The sequence below is a fragment of the Astyanax mexicanus genome, chromosome 3, assembly GCF_023375975.1.
Source record: "Astyanax mexicanus isolate ESR-SI-001 chromosome 3, AstMex3_surface, whole genome shotgun sequence".
NCBI classification, from domain to species: domain Eukaryota; kingdom Metazoa; phylum Chordata; class Actinopteri; order Characiformes; family Acestrorhamphidae; genus Astyanax; species Astyanax mexicanus.
In genome coordinates, this window is record NC_064410.1 from 29,236,191 (window position 1) to 29,261,301 (window position 25,111).

At 35.8% G+C, this 25,111-nt stretch overlaps 1 protein-coding gene across 1 annotated transcript in view; it reads right to left on the bottom strand.

Moving 5' to 3' along the window:
* Positions 1-9,384: 9,384 nt before the first annotated feature.
* Positions 9,385-25,111, bottom strand: part of si:dkey-14o18.2 (neuronal pentraxin-1) — a 28,713-nt gene continuing 12,986 nt past the window's right edge. Inside the window, exons 3-6 of the mRNA XM_049476298.1 lie at positions 21,570-22,134; positions 19,521-19,771; positions 17,753-17,932; positions 9,385-13,786 (exon numbers count right to left, since the gene is read on the bottom strand). Of these exons, the coding sequence (XP_049332255.1) occupies positions 13,577-13,786; positions 17,753-17,932; positions 19,521-19,771; positions 21,570-22,134 (1,206 nt within the window). The 3' untranslated portion in view covers positions 9,385-13,576. The remainder of the gene's footprint in view (positions 13,787-17,752; positions 17,933-19,520; positions 19,772-21,569; positions 22,135-25,111) is intronic.

A 25,111-nucleotide genomic window follows, 5' to 3' on the forward strand; every position in this document is an offset into this window, starting at 1 on the left:
GTTGACTTGCACTTGTTGATTAGCACAAACCTACATTCATTCGTTCATTATGAATGTGCTGATGAGATGGCAGAAAATGCTGGTCAGACCAACCTTTTTTTTTGTTGTTTGTTTTTACATTTTTTATTTAGCCCTCTATGACACAGTGTTGCCCTCTGACAACAAACCAATTGTTTCCATATCCTATCTTATTTTTATGTATTTTTTTATTTTTTTATTTAGTTTTGATGTAATGTTAAAAGGCATGTCTACAGTCATTACAACAAGATGTATGGTCATCAATTGAAATATGTATATGTCATGTCAAGAGTTTTTTTTTTTTAATTACATCTGATTACAGGTACACAGTTCAATAAAATTACATTCCCAAATAACAATAACAATGCAATAAAAATAAAAAAAAAACATAAAGTGCGAATGTGCAACATACAGCTTTGGAAAAAAATAAGAGACCACTTCAGTTTCTGAATCAGTTTCTCTGATTTTGCTATTTATAGGAATATGTTTGAGTAAAATGGACATTGTGGTTTTATTCTATAAACTACAGACAACATTTCTCCCAAAATGTTAAATAAAAACATTGTAATTTAAAGCATTTATTTGCAGAAAATTATAAATGGCTCAAATAACAAAAAAATGCTTTCAGACCTTACATTTTTTTTAAAGAGTTTTGACATCAATATTTGGTGGCATAACCCTGTTTTGTAATCACAATTTTCAAACATATTGGCATGTTCTTCTTCACCAGTCTTACACACTGCTTTTGGATAACATTTGCCACTCCTGGTACAAAATTCTAGCAGTTCAGTTTGGTTTGATGGCTTGTGATCATCCCTCTTCCTCTTGATTATATTCCAGAAGTTTTAAATTTGGTAAAATAAAAAAAAAACTCATAATTTTCCCAGAGCTGTAACACTACAATAAATACAATAAATATATGTAAATACATGTATTTGGCTGTGTATATTCTTACTATAATCTTGTTGTAAACTTACTAAAAACAGTGCTTTTCATTCATGCAGGTGAAACACTTTACTTGTTTTGGGTGATTTTTTGCTCTAAAACATCTGATTCAAATGATCTGTTTGTTATCAAAAGTCCAAATGGAAATGGATAATTGACATATCCACTGGGACTCCCAAGCTTTAAAAAAAGATATATTTTTCATTTAAAAAATATAATGTATTCCATAGAGGTTTAAGTTTTAAAGTTTAGAATGTGGATTGAAATTTGTACTTTTTCTAAAACATTCACACTGAAGAAAATCCTGCCCTGCTGGAATAAAATAATGAAATATTGAAAAATCATATTTGGCTGCCTCTCTGGGCAAAGGCTAAATGTATCCAAATGATTAAACTATGAGATAATAAAAATAGGGAATTAATTTAACATTTAACCTTACTGCTCAGTACACTACAGAGAAATGTAAGAATGCAAAAGTATACATTAAAACAAATATGTTGCAGCAGTTTGCTTCAGCCCTAACCGTTAACCAATCCTAGCGCAAAACAGGGGATTGCACTAACCAATCACAGCAAAGGAGGAGGGCTTTGTCAGAATACGGGTGTGCCAAAATGCTGCTGATGCAATGCCAGCTGCAAACCAGCGCAGCGCTGCAAACCTGAGTCACGAGGAAGAGTTTGTGTGCTGAGAAGTTGTTATATATATCTGCGCTAATGTTGTGTAAAATGTAACTACGGTATTATAAAAACGCAATAGCCACCAAAGGTTCACTAACTACTTTCTGCACACTCTAATGCATACATATTGTATTTTTCTACATAATTTACAGTGGTATGAAAAAGTTTGGGCACCCCAGATTTTCCTTTATAAATCTTTGGTTGTTAGAATCAGCAGTTTCAGTTAAATAGATCATGTAGCAGATGAACACAGTGATATTTGAGAAGTGAAATGAAGTTTATAGGATTTACAGAAAGTGTGCAATCATAAATCATAAACAAATTTAGGCAGGTGCATAAATTTGAGCACCACAACAGAACAATTACACTAATATTTAGTAGATCCTCCTTTTGCAGAAATAACATGTTATAGCTTAATGAGTGTCTCCAGATCAGTCAGGCACCAACAGCCTGCTTTAAATTACACCACAGATTTTCAATAATATTCAGGTCTGGGGACTGAGATGATCATTCCAGAACGTTGTATTTGTTCCTCTGCATGGATGCTTTAGTAGATTTTGAGCAGTGTTTAGTGTTTAGGGTCGTTGTCTTGTTGAAGTATCCAGCCCCAACGCAACTTTATCACTGATTCTTTAACATTGTTCTCAAGAAACTGCTGATATTGACTGAAATCCATGCAACCTTCAACTTTAACAAGATTCCCAGTACCTGCACTGATCACACAACCCCACAGCATGATGGAACCACCGCCTAATTTTACTTTGGGGGGCAGTAAAGTGTTTGTCTTGAAAGGGTGCCCAAACGTTTTCTGTAACACTGTAACATAAGTTTATGTCTCTTTTTTCTTCCACAATGGTATATTCATATAATGCACCAAAATTATTTGTTATGTAAAATGTGCCAAAAAGGAAAAAGTTGAGTCTGTAGAGGATTGCTAAAAAATATTTTTACTTAATTCCTGATTCAGGTTTCTCCAGCTGAATGGTGAACCTTTGTTAGTGCTATGTTTAAAAGCTTTTAAGTGTCGTCATGTTTGGATTCAGCAGAATTAGCACTGCAGTCTTGGACCTCTGTTTCATGATAAGAATCATGAGATTTGTCCAGATGAATGATTTTGGCTGAAACACTAATAGCATATGACAGATTTAGTGCTCTGCTGAGATTTGCCATGAAATGTAGGATATATTGCATGCACTATATATGGGGCAGGGGCCTTTAGAAAAAGGAATAGATAACCTGTATAATAAATCTTCCATTTAATAAAATCAGGTCTGAGGCTCCTGGCAGGTTTAAAGGCTTTTAGAGTTGCCCACGAACCAAGTATAAGAAGCCTTTAGATCTTTATTGACACTCCTTAGCATTACTGTGTTAGTTGCCAAGATTTTAACAGCCTTTTAATGTTACAGAGCAGTAGTGCTTGGGAAGGTCTGGGATTATATGGTGTGATTAAATAGAACGGTTGTTTTTGCATATTTGCAGACACACAGAGCTGTATGAACAATGCAAAAGCTAAACTGATATGGCATCTGCCAACGGATCCCCTTAAAACAGGGATGTCCAAACTACGGCCCGCGTGCCATTTGCGGCCCGTTTCCTTTTTTGGAGCGGGGGTATTTTAGAAATAGAATGAAAGTTGGCCCGCTGTTAAGCAGGTTTTTCAAACGTGAGATTCAAAGTTTTTCTAGCGCAAAAAACGGGGGGAAAGAGTCTAAAAGCGGAGAGGGTGCGCATTTCTAGCGCAGAAAAACGGGGCTAAAGAGTCTAAAAACAAAGAGAGTGCGCATTTCTAGCGCAGAAAAACGGGGCAAAGAGTCTAAAAGCGGAGAGAGTGCACATTTCTAGGGCAGAGAAACTGGGCTAAAGAGTCTAAAAGCGGAGAGAGTGTGCATTTCTACCGCAGAGAAACTGGGTAAAGAGTCAACAACAATTGATGATCAGCTGCATGGCTGCAAATGTTTAGATTACAGATATACAGTACTAGTCAAAAGCTTGGACACACCTCTACCCATTCAATGTGTTTTCTTACTTTTTACAATTGTTTACATTGCAAATGTAATATTGAAGTCTATATTAAAGCTATACAGGAACACATACATTTTTTTGATAAGAAGGAATGTGTAACAAAAAACAGAATATGTTTTATACTTTAGATTCTTCTAAGTAGCCACATTTATCTTTGAGGACAGATCTGCACACTCTTGGTATTTCAATCTCAGAGTCTTAATGAAAAAGAGTCACCAGGAATAGATTTCTCAGCATCTCTTGAAGGAGTTCCTGGAGGTGCTGAAAAATACTTGCTATTTTTTCTTAACACTTTGAAGCTCCAGTTGTTCAGGATTAGGTCAGGGGATTGTGCAGGACAAACACTTTATTTATTTATTTATTTTTTTTGTGTAACTCCATGTGTCCCTTAATTATTTATGTGTCTTTAATATTGAGCTACAGAAATGTAGAAAATAAATTAAACACAGAAATAAAGAACAACATTGAATGAGAAGGTGCGTACAAACTTTTGACTGGTACTGTATATATTTTTTATTAACACTAATATTGTTTCATGTGCCAAATGTTTAAATGACCGCAGGTATACTTTCCACAGGTACCCAAATTCCTTCATCAAGAGTCATGTTAAAGATACACTATACGATTTATCTAACTGGTAGAAATAATAAATAAATAAATTTAATTTCATATAAAGAACTGGTTAATGATTCAGCCCTTCAGCTATATACATATCTGGCTGAAATAGACAGTTCTTGTAGAAAAGTGAGGCAATGTGGAATTGAAAAAGCAATTTGGGGACATCTTCTGTACACTGTTAAGTACTGCAGCTGTGGCAGTGAACTGTAGTTCTTGAAAGGGAGGAACCAGGGAGCAGCTTCACGAAGCTCTTGCCTACATAGATCAGTATTATTGGAAATCAAGCTTAGCTTTTACATTTTGTAACAAATTAGTTTGTATTATACCTAAAAAACTATTAAATAATTGAGTGACAATAGATTTCTTCATTTTACCAGACATTCAGTCTATAAAGGGCAGAAATAAAAAAATATATAGATTATTATTATAATATTATAATTAATTATTATAATTATTATAATCAAAGGAAAATATGAAATAATGAGGTTTAACATCCAATATATATTTGATTGTTCTTGTTCATGATATTATTATATATTTAGCGTCAAGCACTTTTGTGGATAATATCTGTGTATGATATGCAAAAATAAAGTCCACACTAGACATGCTAATTAGCAAATATGCATAAATGCCAAATACATAAAAAAAATGTAAATTGTGCTGCTGTGGCAGTTTTAACAGGGCTTTCAAAACGCAGAGAAAATATCATTTCAGCATTTTATATTACTTCTGTTTTACTCTCCCCAAGTTTAAACTTTTGTTAAATAGCTCTACATTTCATTAGTGGAAATCTGAGAGCCCTGACATTTAAAATGCGTTACTGAGAACTTTATTTTTTAAGTTTTTAGATTAAAGTTAATTCTCTGAAAATGCATATTCTACATGTATTTTCAGCAACAGATATAATAAATGCATTTCAACAGAATTAATTTGGCAATCTGTTTCCTTATCCTACCAATTAATTTGTGCTCATCAATTGTTTGAATTTTTGCAGGAGTGGCATAAAATTATCCAAAAGCAGTGTGTAAGACTGGTGGAGGAGAACATGCCAAGATGCATGAAAACTGTGATTAAAAAAACAGGGTTATTTCACCTTCCAATTGATGTCTGAACTCTTAAAATTACTTCATTTCAAGATGGCAGCATCTGGAGAACTACCTCAGGGTACTGTGTTTATAAACAGTCTTTTTAATAAGCTATCTGTGCACTTTCACAGTTCTCAGTGCCTTATTTTAAATCTCAGGTCCTTCAGAATTCTACCAATGAATTCTGAAGCCACTTTGAGTTTGTTAATGGTGTAAAAATAGTATTGAATAATAAACAGCAGTCAGCTACTCAAAGTATTTAATAATGTAAGAATACAGAGGGTTTCAGGGTTGACCGCTGTCTGAAAGGGTAAGTCAGTATCTATAGGGCTGATGGACTGTTATTAGATGGAATTGTATTCTGGCCTATATTGCCATGCCCTAAAGGAAAACATTTATGCTCAAGTAACTCTGAGGGCACTGCCTTTATTATTGTTAACCTCTCTCTCTTTCTCTGCCATGCTCTTTCTCTCTCTTTTCTGAATGTAATAATATAATAATAAAGATTTACTTTTAAATATACAGCTCTGGAAAAAAAATAAGAGACCACTTCAGTTTCTTAATCAGTTTCTCTGATTTTTTTTTTTTTTATGTATTTATTTGAGTAAAATGAATATTGTTGTTTTATTCTTTAAACTACGGACAACATTTCTCCCAAAGTCCAAATAAAAATATTGTCTTTTAGAGCATTTATTTGCAGAAAATGAAAAATGGCTGAAATAACAAAAAAGATGCAAAACTATCAAACCTCAAATAATGCAAAGATTCAAATTCATGTTCATAAGGTTTTAAGAGTTCAGACATCAATTGGAAGGTGAAATAACCCTGTTTTTTAATCACAGTTTTCATGCATCTTGGCATGTTCTCCTCCACCAGTCTTACACACTGCTTTTGGATAAATTTATGCCACTCCTGGTGCAAGAATTCAAGCAGTTCAGCTTGGTTTGTTTGCTTGTGATCATCCATCTTCCTCTTGATTATATTCCAGAGGTTTCAATTAGGTAAAATCAAAGGAACTCATCATTTTTAAGTGGTCTCATTTTTTTTCCCAGAGCTGTATGTTTACTAACTCATATGTTACTGATGTATTTGTTATAAAAAAAAAATTACATGCTATGCCAAATTGCATATCTTTATATAACATGTAGTGTATGAAACACTATGTCATCTGTAGATAAATAATTTATCTAATAATTTATCAATTTAAAATATGTGATCAAAGATGATCATAGGTGTAAATATGGAAATTTAATAGACATCTATGGTGCAATAATGCACCCAAAATCATAAAAATTGTCCAGAACATTTCCAAAAATTGACACTTTTCTTTTTCATTATTAATAATATCCACTTTTCTGTTTAATGTATATATGAATTGTTTAATACTACCTTCGGATTTTCACAGGAAATAATATCAGTATTATATTGAAAAAAGATTAGATAATGAATTTATATTCAATTTATATTGCCTACTATTAAATAAAACAGTTATTCTAAATCTGCTGGATATTCCTCATTGTAAACGTTTAACTGGGTTAAATTCATGTTGCATCAGCTTTTGCATCAGACACTGGCACTTTACTGCCATCCTCTGTTTGAGATGGTAAATAGCATGAGAGCATAATGATGAGGACACAGAAAACAGCTGCATATGTATTATTAAACAGACAGGACTATGCAGAAAATACCTAATAATTATTTCCTTTAATGCATTGAAACATTGATTCTTTTGTAATTAAATTATGTTTAATGTGTGTAGTATATTTTAATGAATTAGCCTCATATAGGTACATGACCTAATGCTGTTTTTTTAAGGTTAGTTCTTATATATGCACTGTATAGTAAAGGTTTTTAAATGTTAGGACATATCGCATTAAAATAGTGTATTTAAAATCTAAATCTTATAATAAACACAAATTTTAGAAATCAAATCAAATGTATTTATATGGCACTTTTTACAACTGATGTCACAAAGTGTTGCAGGAAAAAATTAAATTTCCCTTAAATAATACTTTAAAATGTTAGCATGGAGCATGTAAAGCAGGAGAAAACATTGCTGTTTACATGTGCATGGTTACATCTATACGAGTGAGTGAGTGTGTGAGTGAGTGAGTAAGTGAGTGAGTGAGTGAGTGAGTGAGTGATGGAGTGATTGAGAGAGAAACTTCTGAGTTTATGCAACACAATTAAATGGAAAATCTTCCCTTAAGGTTTATACTTAAAGAAAAAACATAATGTATTTTATGCAACAATGCACAGGCCTCCAGACCAGGCCTCCAAGCATTGTTTGATACTAGCGCTGTCTGGGGGAGAGAATGTCATAGGTGATATGCCAGAAAACAGAAGCGAAGTATGAAGACATGTATGTTGTATCTGGTTTAATAAAACATAAGCAAAAAAAGAGTCCCAGTCCAAAATAGCTTTGCCAATTTATTTAATGAACCTTCCAGACAAAACAGGGGTTTTGGAGGTCGACCTGACCTGAGATAATGACTGAACTCAACTTGTTCGATTAGATTATTGAATGATTAAATGTACAGTTTTTATAGTTCTGCTGTTTAATCTTCTTTTCTGTATTATACCACAGAAAGTTCAGACCCTGCAATTTGATTGGCTGAGAGGCATTTTATGAGTGATATTATTAGTCGATAATTCACTGTAACTAAAGCTCTCTATGTTTTACTCCACCACATACAAGTAACCTAGCAGCGATACAGCACTTACAAACCAAATACAAACTAATTGCAAACCAAATGTGATATCATTATACACCACTGTGCAGAAACGCCATGTCTCCAATAGGCGGCGCAGGCAAAGACGCGGGCTCACAAATAAATAAGCCCAGCGATTCAATGCATTATTCCACACATTATTAGACACCAATATCAGGTTAAGAATTGTTATTATCAAAATAAAAGCTTAAGTTTACATATTTTTCAGTTAATATAGGGTATTTCAAGCTGGATGTAAGGTGGACTCTTGTAAGTTCGCAGGTCTTGCCACTGGGGGGCGCCGAAGTAAACAAAACTTTTAATAATAAAAAAAACATTTTCTTTCAGTCAAACAAGCGCTGGATGTTAATCTACACAGATTTCTCTCCTGAAAACCGTTTATTTGGGTGAGTAAAGCGCTTCTGTTTATTAACAGTAAGCTTTGATTTCCACATTTTTGACTGAAATGACAGAAAACACAGAGCTTAGAGTGCAACTAAAGCAGAGCAGCTATGGAACCATTTTTACTTGCGGAGTGTTTATATCCAAACCGATCACATTATCTAGTCCTGTTTAACTCAAAATCTATTAATAAAAAGTGGAACTGTGGTATAATCACAATATTACACTCGAGGTACATGCTATAAGCGCATCACAGCAGTGCCAATATGATTACGTTATAGCATGAACTTCGAGTGTATTATTGCTTAATTTATTAAGGCAGTGGGAAGAAGCTTCAACAATATAAAGCTGACAATGGTATAGTGATGAATATCAGAATATTTATTTTTGTATTAAAATCCTCTGTTTTTTCTGGTTACCTAAGTAAATTTGTATGTGAAGCCATGTGTGAACAGGACTTTACAATTTAACTCAGATCCCACCAGAAGTTCATTGCTATCTTGGGAGTGACTTTTTTTTTTTCCAGGCGTGTACCCAACGGGCATATACCCCCGCTTGTTACTCACACATAGACACACAAACCCATAGTGCATGCCTGTTGGCAGTTATTGCAAACTTTTACATCAATAATAATCAGAATGTACGAGTGTGAACAAGCAGGTCAGTTTCCTCTGCTGAAAATGCACCCCGAAAATAGCAGTGCTCCAAAGTCAGAGCGCACCTGGCTCTTAAAGGGACTAGCAAGTGACACATGGTTTATTTTAGAATTATTTAAGAGAATTAGTACCTCATTTGCAGCGTATTTGGAGCTGTGCAAGGTGTACTTTTCCCATTGTTAGGATAGCAAAGACACACTGACACGCCTTGATAATATTCATTTACACAAAACACAATCCACTAAACAACTCAGAATTACTTTAATTTATTTACAAATAGATAGAGGAACAGATCTTATTTTCTTTATACAAGTTAAATAATGTAGCATACAGTATTTGGCTTACAGACACGGATACATGTGCCCAAACACAGAGATAATGGAAAATTATAGAACGATATGTACATCCTTGAACATAAAAACATGAAAAACTACAGTGTAATGAATACACACAGAAGTACATACCAAAGGCGAGATTAAGCAACATAATTATATGCAAACCATATTTTTTTAAAATACATTGTATTTAGGATTAATATACTTAAATTTTGTAAATCAGCATTATCATAATTAAAGCTGTTTAACAATATGTTTATCTTTTAATTAAATAAGCAACATGTTGAATACAAAACAGAATCATGTTATCTTTGCATAGACTTGACTCAAAAAAAGGGTCAGTGGGAGTCCACATGGCTGTGAAGGTTTCTAGAGGTGTATTGCTGCTTTTCCGCTACAGGGTCAATTGTTTACTATGGCTGCGATGTATCCTTCTGCATGTTGTGATTTCTTTTTCCGTTTGCTGTGTTGCTAATCAGGACCAGGAAGTCAATAGCATCTTTTAATAGTTATGCGTTTTAATTATGTTGTTGAATGTGCCTGGTCTCACATTCCTGCCCTGATTTTACAGTTAGCAAGTTAGCGTGCTAACCTGTGTTAGAGAGCATACTAACTAAATACAGCTGTTCCACAGCATCACTATCATAGTGCTACAAGCCTCATGTCATAATTCTACCGTAGCATTAGCATGCTGGCTACCAGCCTAATCTCACATCCCTACTGTGACATTAGCATGCTGACTACTAGCCTCATCCCCCATCACTCCCAGCCTTATTCCAAATTGCTACTGGCCTTATCCCTATTGCTACCATGGAAATAGCATACTGGCAAGCGGCCTCTTCCTCCCTTTCAACAGTGAAATTAGCAGGCTGGCTACTGACCTAATCCTCCATTGCTACCAGCCTTACCAAACATTGCTACTGGCCTCATCTCCCATTGCTACAGTGAAATTAGCATGCTGGCTACCGGCCTCATCCTCCATTGCTTCAGTGAAATTAGCATGCTGGCTATTGGCCTCGTCCCCCATCACTACCAGCCTTAGCCCACATTGCTACTGGCCTCATCTCCCATTGCTACAGTGAAATTAGCATGTTGGCTACCGGCCTCATCCTCCATTGCTACCAGCCTTATTCCATATTGCTACTGGCCTCATCTCTCATTGCTACCATGGAAATAGCACGCTGGCTACTGGCCTCATTTCCCATAACTACCAGCCTTGTCCCACACTTCTACTGGCCTCATCCAACATCACTACGATGGCATTAGCATTCTGGCTACTGTTCTGATCCCATATTGGTACCTTCCTCGCCTACATCACTATCACAGTATAAGCACACCAGCTACCAGCCTAGCCTAGCCTAGCTAATCAGTGAATTTCAACAACACAAAGTCCTTCCACCAAATGTTTCTGTGGCCCCTAAAGTATGCTTAGCTAGCCACGCTGAAATAAACGGGCCCAGTCTGGTTTAGAAGCATTCTGTGCTCAGAACCGTTCGGCCCTGCAGTGGAAAAGCAGCCTGAGAGTGCTTTCACAGCGCTCACAGATGCTGGCCTGAGTGTACGCAGTCTCTTTCCAGCAATGGAAAATGGTGTCCAGCATATTACCATGGCAACAGTGAGCCCTATACCTGCAGATGATTTCTAAATGTCATTAAACTTTCTGTAGAACTAAGATGTCAACACTGAAAGCCAGTTTTGCTGATTAGGTGCTTCATTTGTTTCATGGAATTAGACAAAGAGGTGCAGAGGAAACAGTGAACTGAAACAAAATCACATTCAAATTCTCATTAGATCACATTCTCATGAGTTACACACACAGAAACGTTTCACGATGACTGTAGCATATCCACACAATGCATTTAAAGCGCACCAAACAAGTGTGTTGGAGTGAGTAAGCGAGAGAGAGAGAGAGAGAGAGAGAGAGAGAGAGCGTGGGGGATGGAGACTGTGAACACACATGCATGTGCTGCATTTTAAAGAGAAAGCGTGAGAGATAGAATAAATCAGAGCGCTCTCTATGTCTGCCTAATCCTCCTTTAAGCTATGTTGCCATGGACACCTTTACATTCTTGTGTGGCACCTGGTTCACTGGTATGCGCACATACAGACCCCTTACAAAAACCCCTACCCACCTGCCTGTAGTGGTAAAATGTCATTTTCTATGAAATAAACAATAAAATAATACAATACAATGCAAAAATGCAAAGATTTTTTGTAATTTCAGACCCCTTTAGAAATACACATACTCACTTGAACAAACATAAACATGAAACATTAAAACCTGGAGAAATGCCCACACTCAAAAAAGATACAGTACTGTGCAAAAGTCAGAGAACAAAGAATAAAGATTAAAGACAAAAGAGAGCAAAAAACTAACAGTTATACAATCAATAGATAAATGATTTATGATTAAATAATAGTAAAAATACGATTGATAGTTCATTTCATTTAGAAAAAGCAGAGTGGTTGCACAGCTGAATGGGAGAAATGAGGGATTAAAAAAACAACAAACAGATGAGCGCAGGTCAGTATGGCTGTGAATTAAAGCTCAGTTATCTTCCGTGAAGAAATATATGCAGTTTGGTGGCAGATAGGATAGAAGAGGGAGAAAGAAGACAAGACAATTGTGGGATGTGAGCTCTCTTTGGAATGTGAGCTGTGAGCTAAAGCACACATGCCACATGCAGTTGGCAAAAAAGAAATCCAGTCTCTGCTACTGATAGCAATAAAAGTGCTATATATTATATCAGTGAGTATCAGCCAAGCAAACGAACAGTAGATTTGCACCCTATTCATTCTTAATGGAAAAAATATTTTTGTGACTTATGTTAGTTTTAACAAAAAACCTGCGTCTAATCAAAATGCTGTTTATAATCCCAGTTAGAATAGTTACTGATATCTCGAAAACTGTAGGACTCATGCAGTGAAAATCAGTCAGAAAATTAATAATAATAATGAGAAAAATATAAATTGGATAAAATTGTGCAACATCTGCAAATTAAACTGCAGACCTGGACTTGACTAAATGTTTACTAAATGTGATAAAAAGGCTCAAATTTCTAAGACTGAACTGAAGAATTCTGCAGACACACTGATAGTAAGCGTTCCAAAAAATAAAATAAAATTGCACCAATTAAAGATCAAAACATTTGAGTATTACTTTTTCATTGAGGCTTAAGGCCTTATACTTAATTCTCACAAATACAAAATAAACAAATGTCTGTTTTGAAAATGAATAAATGTCTCTGACATTTGCACAGTACTATATGTCCCATTTAGTTATTTATTGTTTTTGGTTTTTCATTTTATTGATATACTTACATTCATATAAAAACATACAAGATTTTTCCTTTTCCCAGCAGCCAGAGTATACTGTACATGTGACTCGAAAAGAGAAAAGCAGGCTGGAAGAGCACCTTGGATTATAATCTATTAACAGAACTAAATGAAGACTAGTTTAGAAAAATCAGTATGAAACATTTCGATCAAGTAAAGTTTAAATAGGCCTCTAAAACATGGTGGCTGCCCCATGCTGCTTAGAGCAGCGTCAAGGTCTAATAGAAATGTCAATGGTCTTTACGTAACTATGACCAACTGACCATCACTCACCTTTTCATCAAAATGACTTTCTTAGTGTTCTTAAGTTCCCTTCATTATTAAATCAACTCAAATATCAAACAAAAACCATATTATTAAATCATTGAACAACACATTGTATGTTGAGTGTCTTTGACACTTCAGTGTATCAGGGCTCAGTGTTTAATTTGAATAAACACTTCAGCTAATAAAGTGCTAAGTGGCTAAGTTCCCACAGCCTATATTGACCCACGTAAAAATAACAAATCCTACTGCATTAGCCTGGCTTAGATGTTGCCCAAAAAGCAGTATTAGCAGCAGCAGCAGCATCAACAACAGCAGCAGCAGTGGTAGTCCTGACACAGCTCCTTCTCCTGTCTCTTATCTCTTAGAGTCTCAGCAAGCTTTCACCTCATGCTGCAAGTGGGAGGCTTGAAAGGAGAGAAGCTGACGTGTTTGAGCAGCAAAACACGATTAGACACAACTCATTAGGAGCTGCTTTGTGAGTCAGTGTCAGTTAACCTCAGAACTTCAGTGACAAGGATCAAAGGGGTATTTGGTGACCCCTCCATGCAGTTCTACAATGGCATCGCTCCAAGCGATGATGTCTCCAGTGAGGTGGCTGGAACAGGAGGCCTGGTTGTGGATCTCCTGAGAGTTCAGAACACGTGACCACAGCTGGAGGTCTGACATTTCTCCCACAAAGGACTGTGTGGCATCGAAGCGTCCGCCCAGAGTGTCCTGTCATGATAAGAAAGAATGCAACAAGTCAGGGCAAGAACATATGGCAACAGTTTATTTGAATTAACTGATTGATTAAACTGACTGATTTAAAACCCTGACAACAGTCAGTGAACAGACAATCATTGCTATCTTGGCAATTCAGCACAGTTGGCTCTTAAAGGGAATGGCAAGTGACACACTGATTGGTTTATTTCATATTACGCCCAAAACACAGCCATGATTAATTAAGAGAATTAGTACATGCCTTTTGCACGTTTTGAGCTGTACAAGACGTACTTTTCCAGTCATTATGATAGCAAAGACACACTGACATATCCTAAATCAAGCTGCACAATGGGCGGCTGATGGCTCGCCTATAAGTCGCTACAAGAGGGACCAATGTCTTCAGTGCTACTAAATGTGTGTATTTTTCAAAGAAAGTGGTCCAGAATCTATTTATTATTTTGCACATAGCCTTAACTTCTACAACGAAAAGAGACCCTACAGCCCAGTTTTTAGAATAAATATATCAGGCTTAGCAGGAATGCTTGTTCCAGCACACTGGTACCATTAAACACAATATTTTGTCCCTTCTCCACTCAGAAATGCTCTTGCATTCTGTTTAGAAACAAAATAATACAGACTTTAAGATGCTAGATTAATAATTTGCTCATTTCTGCTAACAAGCTTTGGAAACACCTCGAAGAAACCCACATTCGGACGTGGAACCCATGGAAACTACACCCAGATGGGGACTTAGGGACTCCAGCACTGATGAACCAAACAGCCCAATAAGAGTGTTATTGCTTAATTTGGTTTAGATCACATTAAAAACAGTCCAAGCAAGCAAGCATGCGGTAAAACGCAAATTTCTCATTTTGATTAAAGTAATATATGTATTGTGAGTTAGTGGGAAGAACAAAGTTTGGTTGCAGATTCTCCTTGAGGATTTGTTCTTCCATCAGCAGCTCATTTAATATAACACCATTAAGCTCATATTTAACAAACCAGGCTTTGGATGATAATTAAAAATGCTTAAATATACTAGACCCTCATGAGGAGAGCTTTGAAAATGTATTAATGTCACGAATTGAAAATGCATTCATTTCATTCTTAGTATTCATTAAGTGTTTTACTGCACAATGAAACACTTATTGGCCAGAAGGAGCTTTTTATGTCTATTTTCATTTAATTCAAATATTTAAACAGTTGTCTAAATCGTTTGCACAGTACTTTGTATTTGACCTTGAACCTAGATAGACCTTGAAAAGAGCTGCCACTGTGTTTTCTAACAGCTTCTAATTATGTTTGTGCTTAATCTGCTGAAGACCTAACCAGTAGGAGAGCTCAGTTGTCTTTGTCTGCCTAGATACTAGAGCTGGGCGATATGGGAAAAAATCTTATCACGATATAGTTTTCCATATCAGTCGATATCGATATGTATCACGATATAAATCAAATCACTTTGTGTCACACTTAAAGGTTTGTTTTTATTAGTGAGAGAATAAGGGAGTGATGGAAGTTTTATCACAATATTTTTTTCTGTATCTCCATAATTATTAGGGCTGGCCCGAATAGCATTTTTTGAGCTCCGGATATTTGGCAGTAATTGGTAGCGAATATTCCAATATTAGTTTTTAAAAAAAACAAATTAATCATGAACGCGAGCCAGAACCCGAGCTTGAACGTCAGCCTGACTCAGGCGCTGCATGAACTCGGGCTTTTTTCCAATTTTTTCCAATTTTCCATGACTGAAAAAAAAACTTGGGCTATAAGCTCAATATTAAATATTTCGTTTGTTTAGAAATTATTTTATATTCTTAAACCATGTTAAATTATATTAGATTAGTAGGGCTGGCCCGAATAGCGTTTTTTGAGCTCAGAATATTGGGCACTGATTGGCAGCCAATATTGGAATATTTGTTTTTAAAAAGACGGATTAAAAACTGATTAAAGTAAAACAAAAATTGCAACTCGGCCCCTTTAATTCACCACAAAGTTTTCCAAGACCCAGCCGGAAAAAAAAAGATTTCCCACCTTTTCCTCAGCTGGGTCGGGCTCAAAAAATGATTTGTGATAGGCTGTTTTTTGGTTTGTTTGTTTAAGCACTTAGGCTTTTGTACTGCTGCAGTGCAATATTTAGATTTTATATTCTGAAATTCGTTAGGTTTTATTTCTTTTAGCATTTTGAACTTTTTTTCCAATTTCAAATTTATTTTTTTCTGTTCGTTATGTTCTATCGGTCCTTGCGTTTTTTGTAGTTGAAGTTGAATTTAATATTGAAGTTCAATATTTCTAATTTATATTTTGAAATTCGTTAGATTATATTTATTATTGTATTTTGAGCTCACTTTAGTTGGTTATTTTCCAAATTCATATCTATTTTTCTGTTATTATTAAATGTTATTAGCTTATTAGCTTAGCTTGTCATTTAGCATACAGAACTTCTCACGGATTTTTAATGAATGTTGATTTATTAATTTAAAAGCTGTACCTTATTAAAAGTATTTTAAGCCAGACAGACACTGTGTGATTTTTTAATGAGTTTATCTGCACTTTTAAATGGTTTGTCCTGTAGGAAACGCACACGATTTGTATGCTGACACTGTTGTCTGACTGAGGAGCTGCTTTCCGTCAAATGCAGCCTGTAGGCAGGAAAAAATCCAGCCAGAACCGACCATATCATGAGCCAGTTTTAAAGCCAGTAATTTAGTAGAGCATTAAACTACAAATCTGAGATGTACCTGCTGTACTTCTTAATCTCTGCCCCCAAAACGGTCCATTAACTTGCTTGACAGACGCGTCAAATCCCCCGCGAGCACGCGCGGTGCACAGCGCACCGATTAATTCATGCGTTGAGCTTTAAACGCGCAGCTGAGCTGTAATTGGGGAAATATCACAAAAATCACAGTGTGATTTGTTACATTAAAAAAAAGACCATTTTCTTCCGCCTAATCTGAGAGGAAAGCGGTGTTCTCGACCGGCCCGAGTTCATGCAGCGCCTGAGTCAGGCTGGCGTTCAAGCTCGGGTTCGGGCTCGCGTTCAGGCAGATAATCTAAATGATAAATGATTTTGTGTTTTTGCACTTGGGCCATAAGCTCAATATTAAAAAGTTCGTTTGTTTAGAAATTATTTTATATCCTTAAACCATGTTAAATTATATTAGATTAGAGGAAAGTCATTTAGACATCATTCTTAAGGTGTTTTTGTCCTGTTACCGCTCCGCAAAAAAACCTCTTCCTTTAATCCGCGCCCCACATACACATTTTTGCAGCACCTGCCCCGAGGTCCTAATATAAATTGAATTAATTACATTTAGTGCTTAAAATTTACTTAAAATTTATTTAAAACGTGCTGAACAGTGCGGCCGTTTATTCCCAAAGTACAAACACTATGGTTGTTTGCGTGTGTCGGGCCATACTCCACTATTCTTTAGGGTTTTTTGTTGCATGCATGAGAATAACTATTACAATTTTCTTAACTATTTATTAATTTGCTCCAGCGTCTTCTGGATTGATTACACGTTGTGTTTTCGTTGTTTGCCGCGCCACTTAGACGGAAATGGAAATGAATGTTTATCGAATTCTATTGCACAGGCTTATCATCGTCATCGAGGGAAAAATTATCGCGAAACAAATCGATATCGTTATATCGCCCAGCACTACTAGATACACATAGTATTACTGTGATAATTGTTGAGCATTAGGAATATATGAAATAAAAAACAGACTGGAATCATTAGGCATTGGATTCCCCACTGATATCACTATATCACTCCTATCACTGACATCCATATGTGGGGCCAACATGGAACCCATAGACAAAACTATCTGGTCCCTAGTTGAGCTACCCATATAGCACCCACTCTGGTTTTTCTGATTTAAGCCACATCCATTTTAGTTTTAGAATTTAAAATAATAATTTATATAATAAAAAAATAAAAAAATATAAAGTCTACAATGAACTGTTACTGTTACTTTTACCTGTTCCTGGCCCAGTATGAACACTCCACCTGGTTTTATTGGATGCCATGGGGACAGATTTTCACCAGAGCCCCTTTTTACTCCGTCCTGATACGCCTCCCACACACCATCACGAGTCGACCATGACACGCACAGATGGTGCCACTTACTATCTGTCAGAGAAAGGGGCAGAGTCACCGCCTGTCAGAAAAAGAGAAGGAAAAAGAGAGATATCATTATTCTTTTCCACAGTTGGTTAAATAATTGAGAAGAATGGCTGTTGTGGTGTAATAGATTGTGAATAGTGATAGTGTTTAATGTGCAGAATGTACAGGGTGATTCAGCAATTGATAATGAACCGATTACTATATCCTTAGTAATGTTCTTATGTCCATTATCCATTAACGATTCCAAAAATATGCCTTCTTTAGGCATGTACTAAATCTCTTAATTAATTGTGCGAGTGTTTTGGGCATAATATGAACCAATCAGCATGTCACTTGCTATTCCCTGTAAGATCCAGATGCGCACGCTGCAGCACTTCGTTTCTCAGCAGAGGAAACTAACCTTCTTGTTTATGCTGTAAAATACAAGTTGGGTTTGTGCACTGCAGCACGTCCATGTGTGTGTGCAACAAGCTGGGGTATACAACGTACCTGCGTAGCTAAGATAGGAATGAACGTCTGACTGGTGACTATTGTCAGTGTCAAATCGGTCAGTAGTGTGCCTGTGTTTTCCGCCACCAAGATAGCAATACGCCAGAAATATAACTGAACACACCTCACTTACAGACCACCATGCCCATCAGCTTAGATATATTTCTAAACTCCAATGCTATTTAAACGACGCAGGCCGAAGACATGAAAATAGGCTGTTGTTGGGGTGTATGAGCAACAAGCATCGTAAGTAGGGTGTAAAACAATACCCAGTGTTTGTAGGAAATTTAATAATTTAAACTGTGCTGTTACAGAAAAACGTAATTATATTGATATTGACCCAAACAATGCATTCCTGTTGTGCTTTACAAGCCAGATAACTATGCTCTTAATGCCACTAGACTGTCCAACCAGAATGTCCACTTAAAAATGTAAAACTGCACTGCAAAAAGTGAAATTATGTAATTTCGAGGCAATTCATCCTATTTTTTGTCATTGTAAATGTAAGATTATTTTGCTTATTTAAGGGATAATTGATCTTAATCAGTCTTACTTTTAATTTTCAACGTATTTTAAGTCATTTGGACCAGTCAAGCTATTTTGATGCTTGTGTCCAAATTGAAGCCAAAACAATATGTGAATTTTGCTTGCTTAAGTCTTCCTTCACTCATTTTGAGACTTTGTGATTGTTTGTTTTAAGAAAAATTAGCTTACCCCATTAGCAGATTTTTTTGCATGACATAATCATAAACATCTCTATTTCCATATATTTTACACAAGGTTAGTTTTTTCTAATGGGTTTTTTAGGAAGTGTAATTGGAGATTTCACTTGTATTACTAATATTTACAAACAAAAAATTATATCTGACTCATGGAATAAAATATCAGTAATCAGGTGTGATACAGAGGGTCAAATAAAAAAAAAAACGTGAAACATTTTAAGCAACTATGAAACAGGGTTGAGCTACTCTTCTCCATTTCTGTATTTGGAGATACAGAACTAAAAAAAAATAGTTTGAGAGTAGCTGCCCTGCCTCTCTACAGTAAACTGTAAACACTATTAAGTTATTAGTGCTAAACTTTGAAGATGTCAGTAAGTGACTGCATGTTTCTCACAATGACTGCGTCCTTACTTTGTCATTCACAAGTAATTCCATCGGATTGTTGCCCCATTCGATCAGGACAAGCTCATTAGCCTGGCCAGGAACAGAGTAAGAGAAAGGAGTGCCAAGTCCTGGCCCTGAGCCCCCTTTCACCCACAGGCAAACGGTGAGGGCAAAGATTTCATTCAGAAGAGTGCGCTTGATCCGGCCATACATGTAGTTGGTGCGCATGGGAAATCCGATCTGAAAGGCATCAGGATTCTTAGGCTTCTTGACGGAACCTGTTGAGAAGAAAATGACTGTGAATTATGATATTTTCCTGTTCAGCTGTTAATATGAGAAGTATATGAAATTATTTTCCATTATAACATACAGTGCTGTAAATAGGTGTCTGCCCCTTCTGAATTTCTGAATGTGTGCATTTTTGTACAGATACAGTACCAAAAGGTTCCTACATTGTAAATGAATACTAAAGTTATCCATGCTGTAAACACATAAGGAATCGTAATTCAAAAGTGTTAAACAAACCATAATACTCTGTAAAGAAATTTAGGTGGCTCTCAAACACATTAAGAGGGCAAGACAATCTAAAGCTAAGATGTGCAAGGCTGTCATCTAGACAAGAGTTGCCTATTTTGAAGAATCTAAAATATAAAACATATTCTGGTTTGTTTTGCACGTTTTTGTTTACTAAACAATTCCATAGTTTGGATGACTTTTGATTGGTATTGTAAATATATTACATTTAGTATTTTAATGGAATCAGGAAAATGTACACAAATGTTTGATACTATCTATATACTATCATGAATAAAAATAAGAAAAATCATCAAAAATATCTATCTATCTATCTATCTATCTATCTATCTATCTATCTATCTATCTATCTATCTATCTATCTATCTATCTATCTATCTATCTATCTATCTATCTATCTATCTATCTATCCATCTATCCATCTATCTACAGATGAAACTAAGCTGAAGCAGGTTTGCAAGGAGAAGTGGGCCTCCATCACACTGAGAGACATACACTACATACACTAAAAACTGCATAAAATATTGTACTTTGTTTAAAGTCTGTGGAGCTTGAAGCTGACATACTGTAAATATTTGAGTACTGCATTTTGTATATTTAAATTAAATGAACCTATTGAATATTTTAGTCAACCTGAAATATTTAATGCTGTAATTCATACATCAGCATTTAAAAGTGCTTTTTGTGTTTTAAACTTTTGAAAAAACAGATTTATTGAAATTGTTAAAAAAAGTCATTTAAAAAATAACCTGTTCAGATTTTAGATTTTAAAAATTCATATCCACAAATTTAAATATGTATGTATTTATAAGCAATTTAACCACCTCACAAGTTTAAAATTGTCACACCCTTTCAGTCCAGTGATTTCCATGTTCTGGACTCCATTGCCTAAAATTCACCACACACTGACATCCCTCATTCCTTCCATTACATGGCTGATCACATGACATCTCCCAGACCACAAGTATTGATTTCACCTGTTTACCTCACTATATATACCCCTGCATTTCACTCATTGTGCTGAATATTAGGTCTGGTTCTGTCCACCTATTCAAAAGCGTTTATGTTGCTTGCGTATTGTTTATTCTGTGTTTGACACATTTTTTGTATTCACTTTGTATTTGGCTTTTTTATTTTGCCGTGCCCTTCTATACTCCCTACCTTGTTATAAACCTGGACTGCCTCACCACTCTTGGAGAGACAAGATGTTCTCCGCCCTTCTTTTTTTCTGGTTTTGCCCTTGCCTGTTTGGGATTATCTTTATTTAATAAAGTCATTTTATTGTCAACAACAGCACTGTTTCTGAAAAGTCAAGTAAATTTGATTTAAATACAAAATGCAGATTCAAATACTAAATATGTCCACTTTAAAGCTCCATAGAAGTCATTGATGCTAATAGTGATGTAACCAGCTCGGAATACGCAATTATTTTTTTCACACACGGAAACCAGCTGTTTAAAATATTTTCTTTTTGTTCAATTTCGTGCAAACGTGCTAAATTCAGAACAGGGGCAAACACTTCTTCACTGCAATGTTAATGACCTGCTTCAGGTGGCCTGTGATACAGATGGCTGAGAACAGTATCCAGCTTGTTGTTGGATCCACGGGCAGGTGCTCTCGACCCTGTCGGTTTGTGAGGGGTTCGGGGTTGGTTTCCATGATCAGTGCCATGATGACCATCGTCATGGTGATCGTCATGATGGTCATCATGATGGTCGTCATGGTGGTCGTCATGATGGTCGTCATGATGGTCGTCATGGTGATCATCATGGTGATCGTCATGGTGATCACCGTGAAGTGTACCGTGCCGGTCGTAGCGATGGCCGTAATAGGGATTGTAATGGTGGCCGAAGTGGTGGTCGTCGTGGTGGTTGGCGTTGTGGGTGTCGTGGTGGTCTTCACTGTGAGCTCCATGGTGGTCATCGTGGCTGTTAGGGTGATGGTTGTCGTGGTGATCGTCGTGGTGGCCAGGTCCGTGGTGGCTATCGTGGTGTCCAGAGTCATGATGGCCGTCATAGTGGTGGTGGAGCTGCTCTTCCAGTGCATTGATTTTGCGCTGCAGAAGGTCCCTCAGTGAACTGGAATAGGTGCTGGAAGAATTCCTTGCCTATAAAAGAATATACAAAGGACAGGAGAGGAGGGTCACATATTAAAGTATGGACATAAATTAAATTCTAGAAACCTCAATCCTGACTTAATGTCTGGACACAACTTCTTGTTCAATGTTTGTAATGTTTTAATTTTTTTCCTACAATGTAAATTAATACTAAAAGCACACAAAAGAAATCATGTAGCAGATTAAAAGTGTTAAACAAAGCAAAATACTCTTTTAAGCATTTAGGTGTCTCTTATCTGGGGTGCTGTTAACTTGCAGTTTCTGAGGCTGGTAACTTGTCTTCTTTTTCATGGGTGGTCCTGATGAAAGCCAGTTTTACCGTAACATTTTTGATGGTGTTTGCAACTGCACTTGAGGTTCCTTTAAATAAAAAAAAATCTGATTTTTTTTTCTTTACTAAATTAAAAAAAGTTCTTGCATTAATATGGATTAGAACATTACTCAATTAAGGCTATTCACTGTATACCAACAGCGTCAAAACTGATGCTCTCAAACACATTAAGAAGAAAGTAAGTCGAGTAATTAACTATTGATAAGTTCAGCGCAGCTGTTAACTGAAAGCCATTCCAGGTGACTCTACCTCATAAACCTGACTAATAAAATCCAGCCTAGATGTGCGAAGCTGTCATCTAAGCGAGGGGTGCTACTTTGAAGAATGTAAAATAAAAAGATATTCTGGTTTGTTTAACACTGTTTAAATAATTCCTTATGTTTTTCTTCATAGTTTGGATGAATTTAGTATTAATCTACAATGCAATTTACCTGAATTTGAGGTGCGTCCACACTTTTGACTGGTAGTGTATCTGAAATCTATAGCTTTTGTATTAGCATTGCATTAGCTCAGAAAACCAGCAGAAGCTGCAATGAACTTTTTTTCTGAATGACAATAGTAAATTACAGTGTTGCCAAAACATTAATTAATAAAACAAACAAAAAAAACAACAACAATTGATTAGTTAACATCAGTGCATACATCAGTGCAAACAGTTCAAATATACATAAACAATTCACTACCGTTAATTAGATATTAATTATCACTGTAATGGCTGTTTGAACATCTCTGTAGATTACAATGAAACTATATGATCTACATGATTATCTCTGTATTAGAACCTGGGGTCAGAACAGTACAGTGGTTTTGGTGTGTTTATTACTAAACAAACTCACTCTCCGTCAGACTTTGACACTCCTCTCTCTCTCTCTCTGTCTGATTTTAATGTCGACTTCTATATTTTGGCAACACACACTTCTTTAGTTTTTTTGCCGGCTGCTGCAATTTTTAAAAGTAGTCCAAAAAACGCACCCCGCCACCCTCCTGAATTTTCACCCGTGACTGGATTTTCAGCCCTATTTGGGCTGACACCTCAAACCTCAAACCTGGCAACTCTGGCCATAAAAGTGACAGAACTCCTGGGAAAACTCTGGCACTCTGTTTTAAGAATAAATATATCAAGCTTTAGAGAGATGGTTGCAGAAGCACATTATTATATTTATTAGAATATAATGTCCCCTCATCTCTTTTAGGAATTTTACTGCTTTCTATTTAAAAGAGAACATTTTAAAGAATGCTGCTTTAAATGTTTTAAATCTGCAACTGCGCTATATAAGAAAATATACAGAGCTTCCTGAAAGTAGGACACAGGGATGACTCACGTATCCATGCATGCATCTCTTTGAGCTTCTTATGAAAATGGAATTATCATAAATGCGCCTCAGAATTTAACAAGATCAAAATATCAAGCATAATATATGAGGCAGAATATTGTGGGTGGATGCCAAAGGTAGCGCATTAAATAGATTTTCTCATATTTCGTAACCATCTATCCCTGAGAAACACATATAGAAACAGAGGAACTCTCTTTTTTTGTGACGGTATGCCATAATTGTGTGTTCTGTTTGTACAGCATTGATGATGACATTTTAAGCCAGCCCCTCCTTTACTGTCAACCTCCTTCCTCTGATTAGTCAGAGCAAATCCGGCTTTAGTCAATGCTATAGTACACCGCGATTAATGGCTCATCATGACAGATAAGGCTAATTGATGGCGATGGTGACTTTCAGTCTGCGGAGCACAGCCAACAATGCATTACCTCTCAAAAAAAAAGGATAAAAGTTTCAAAAACAAAACAAAGTTTTATCTTTATCAAATAAATCCACAATATATATATTATATAGAAGAAAACCAATGAATTTACGGTCCATACATTCTAAAAGTGATGGTTTAGAGTGATTAAGTTATTTCTTTCTTTAATATCTGAACTTTATCTCTTTATCTCATTAATCTCATGCCAATTTTAAATCTGTTGGCATCTTGCTGACATCACGTCTCCTCTTGAATGTTTTCTTAGTTACTACACTGCTAAAAAAATCCAGTTTTTTCCAGCAAAGTTTCAATTACTCTATAAGTCAAAGTTGATTAAAACAAAACAAAAGTCTGAGCAACAGTAAGTTGAGTCAGCAAAAAAGATTTGGTAAAATGTGGTTCAAGGTTAGTTTTTTGCAAAGTTATTTTTTTTACTTTGTTTTGGGAGAACTGAGAAATAGTAGAGAGTGTAAAGTAATGAATTAACCAATGTAAAACATATCAATCGCTGTTTTCTTAAGTGCTTTTGAGAAACAAAGCTTGGTTGTATTGCTTGGAACTTAAAAAAACCTTCTGTACAAATTTGGATTGAGTAAGATTCAGTATTTAAACAAGGATTAATAAAATATTGTTTTCCAACACTACCTTTGTAAATATGTACATTTGTATTTAAGTAATGTCTTTACGTTATTAGTTCTTTACACAAAGTGCAAAGTTATGATCTTGCATTGTTGCTATTGAATTCAACGTAACCCTCCTCTATCCTACATTTCTACTGTTTTCTTTGATGTCTTTTCAGTTTGGTTCAGGCATTGTGCTGATGTTTTCAGCACTACACCCAGGCTTCTCTCCTGAGCAAAGGACTTGGCTAATTAAATTAATTAA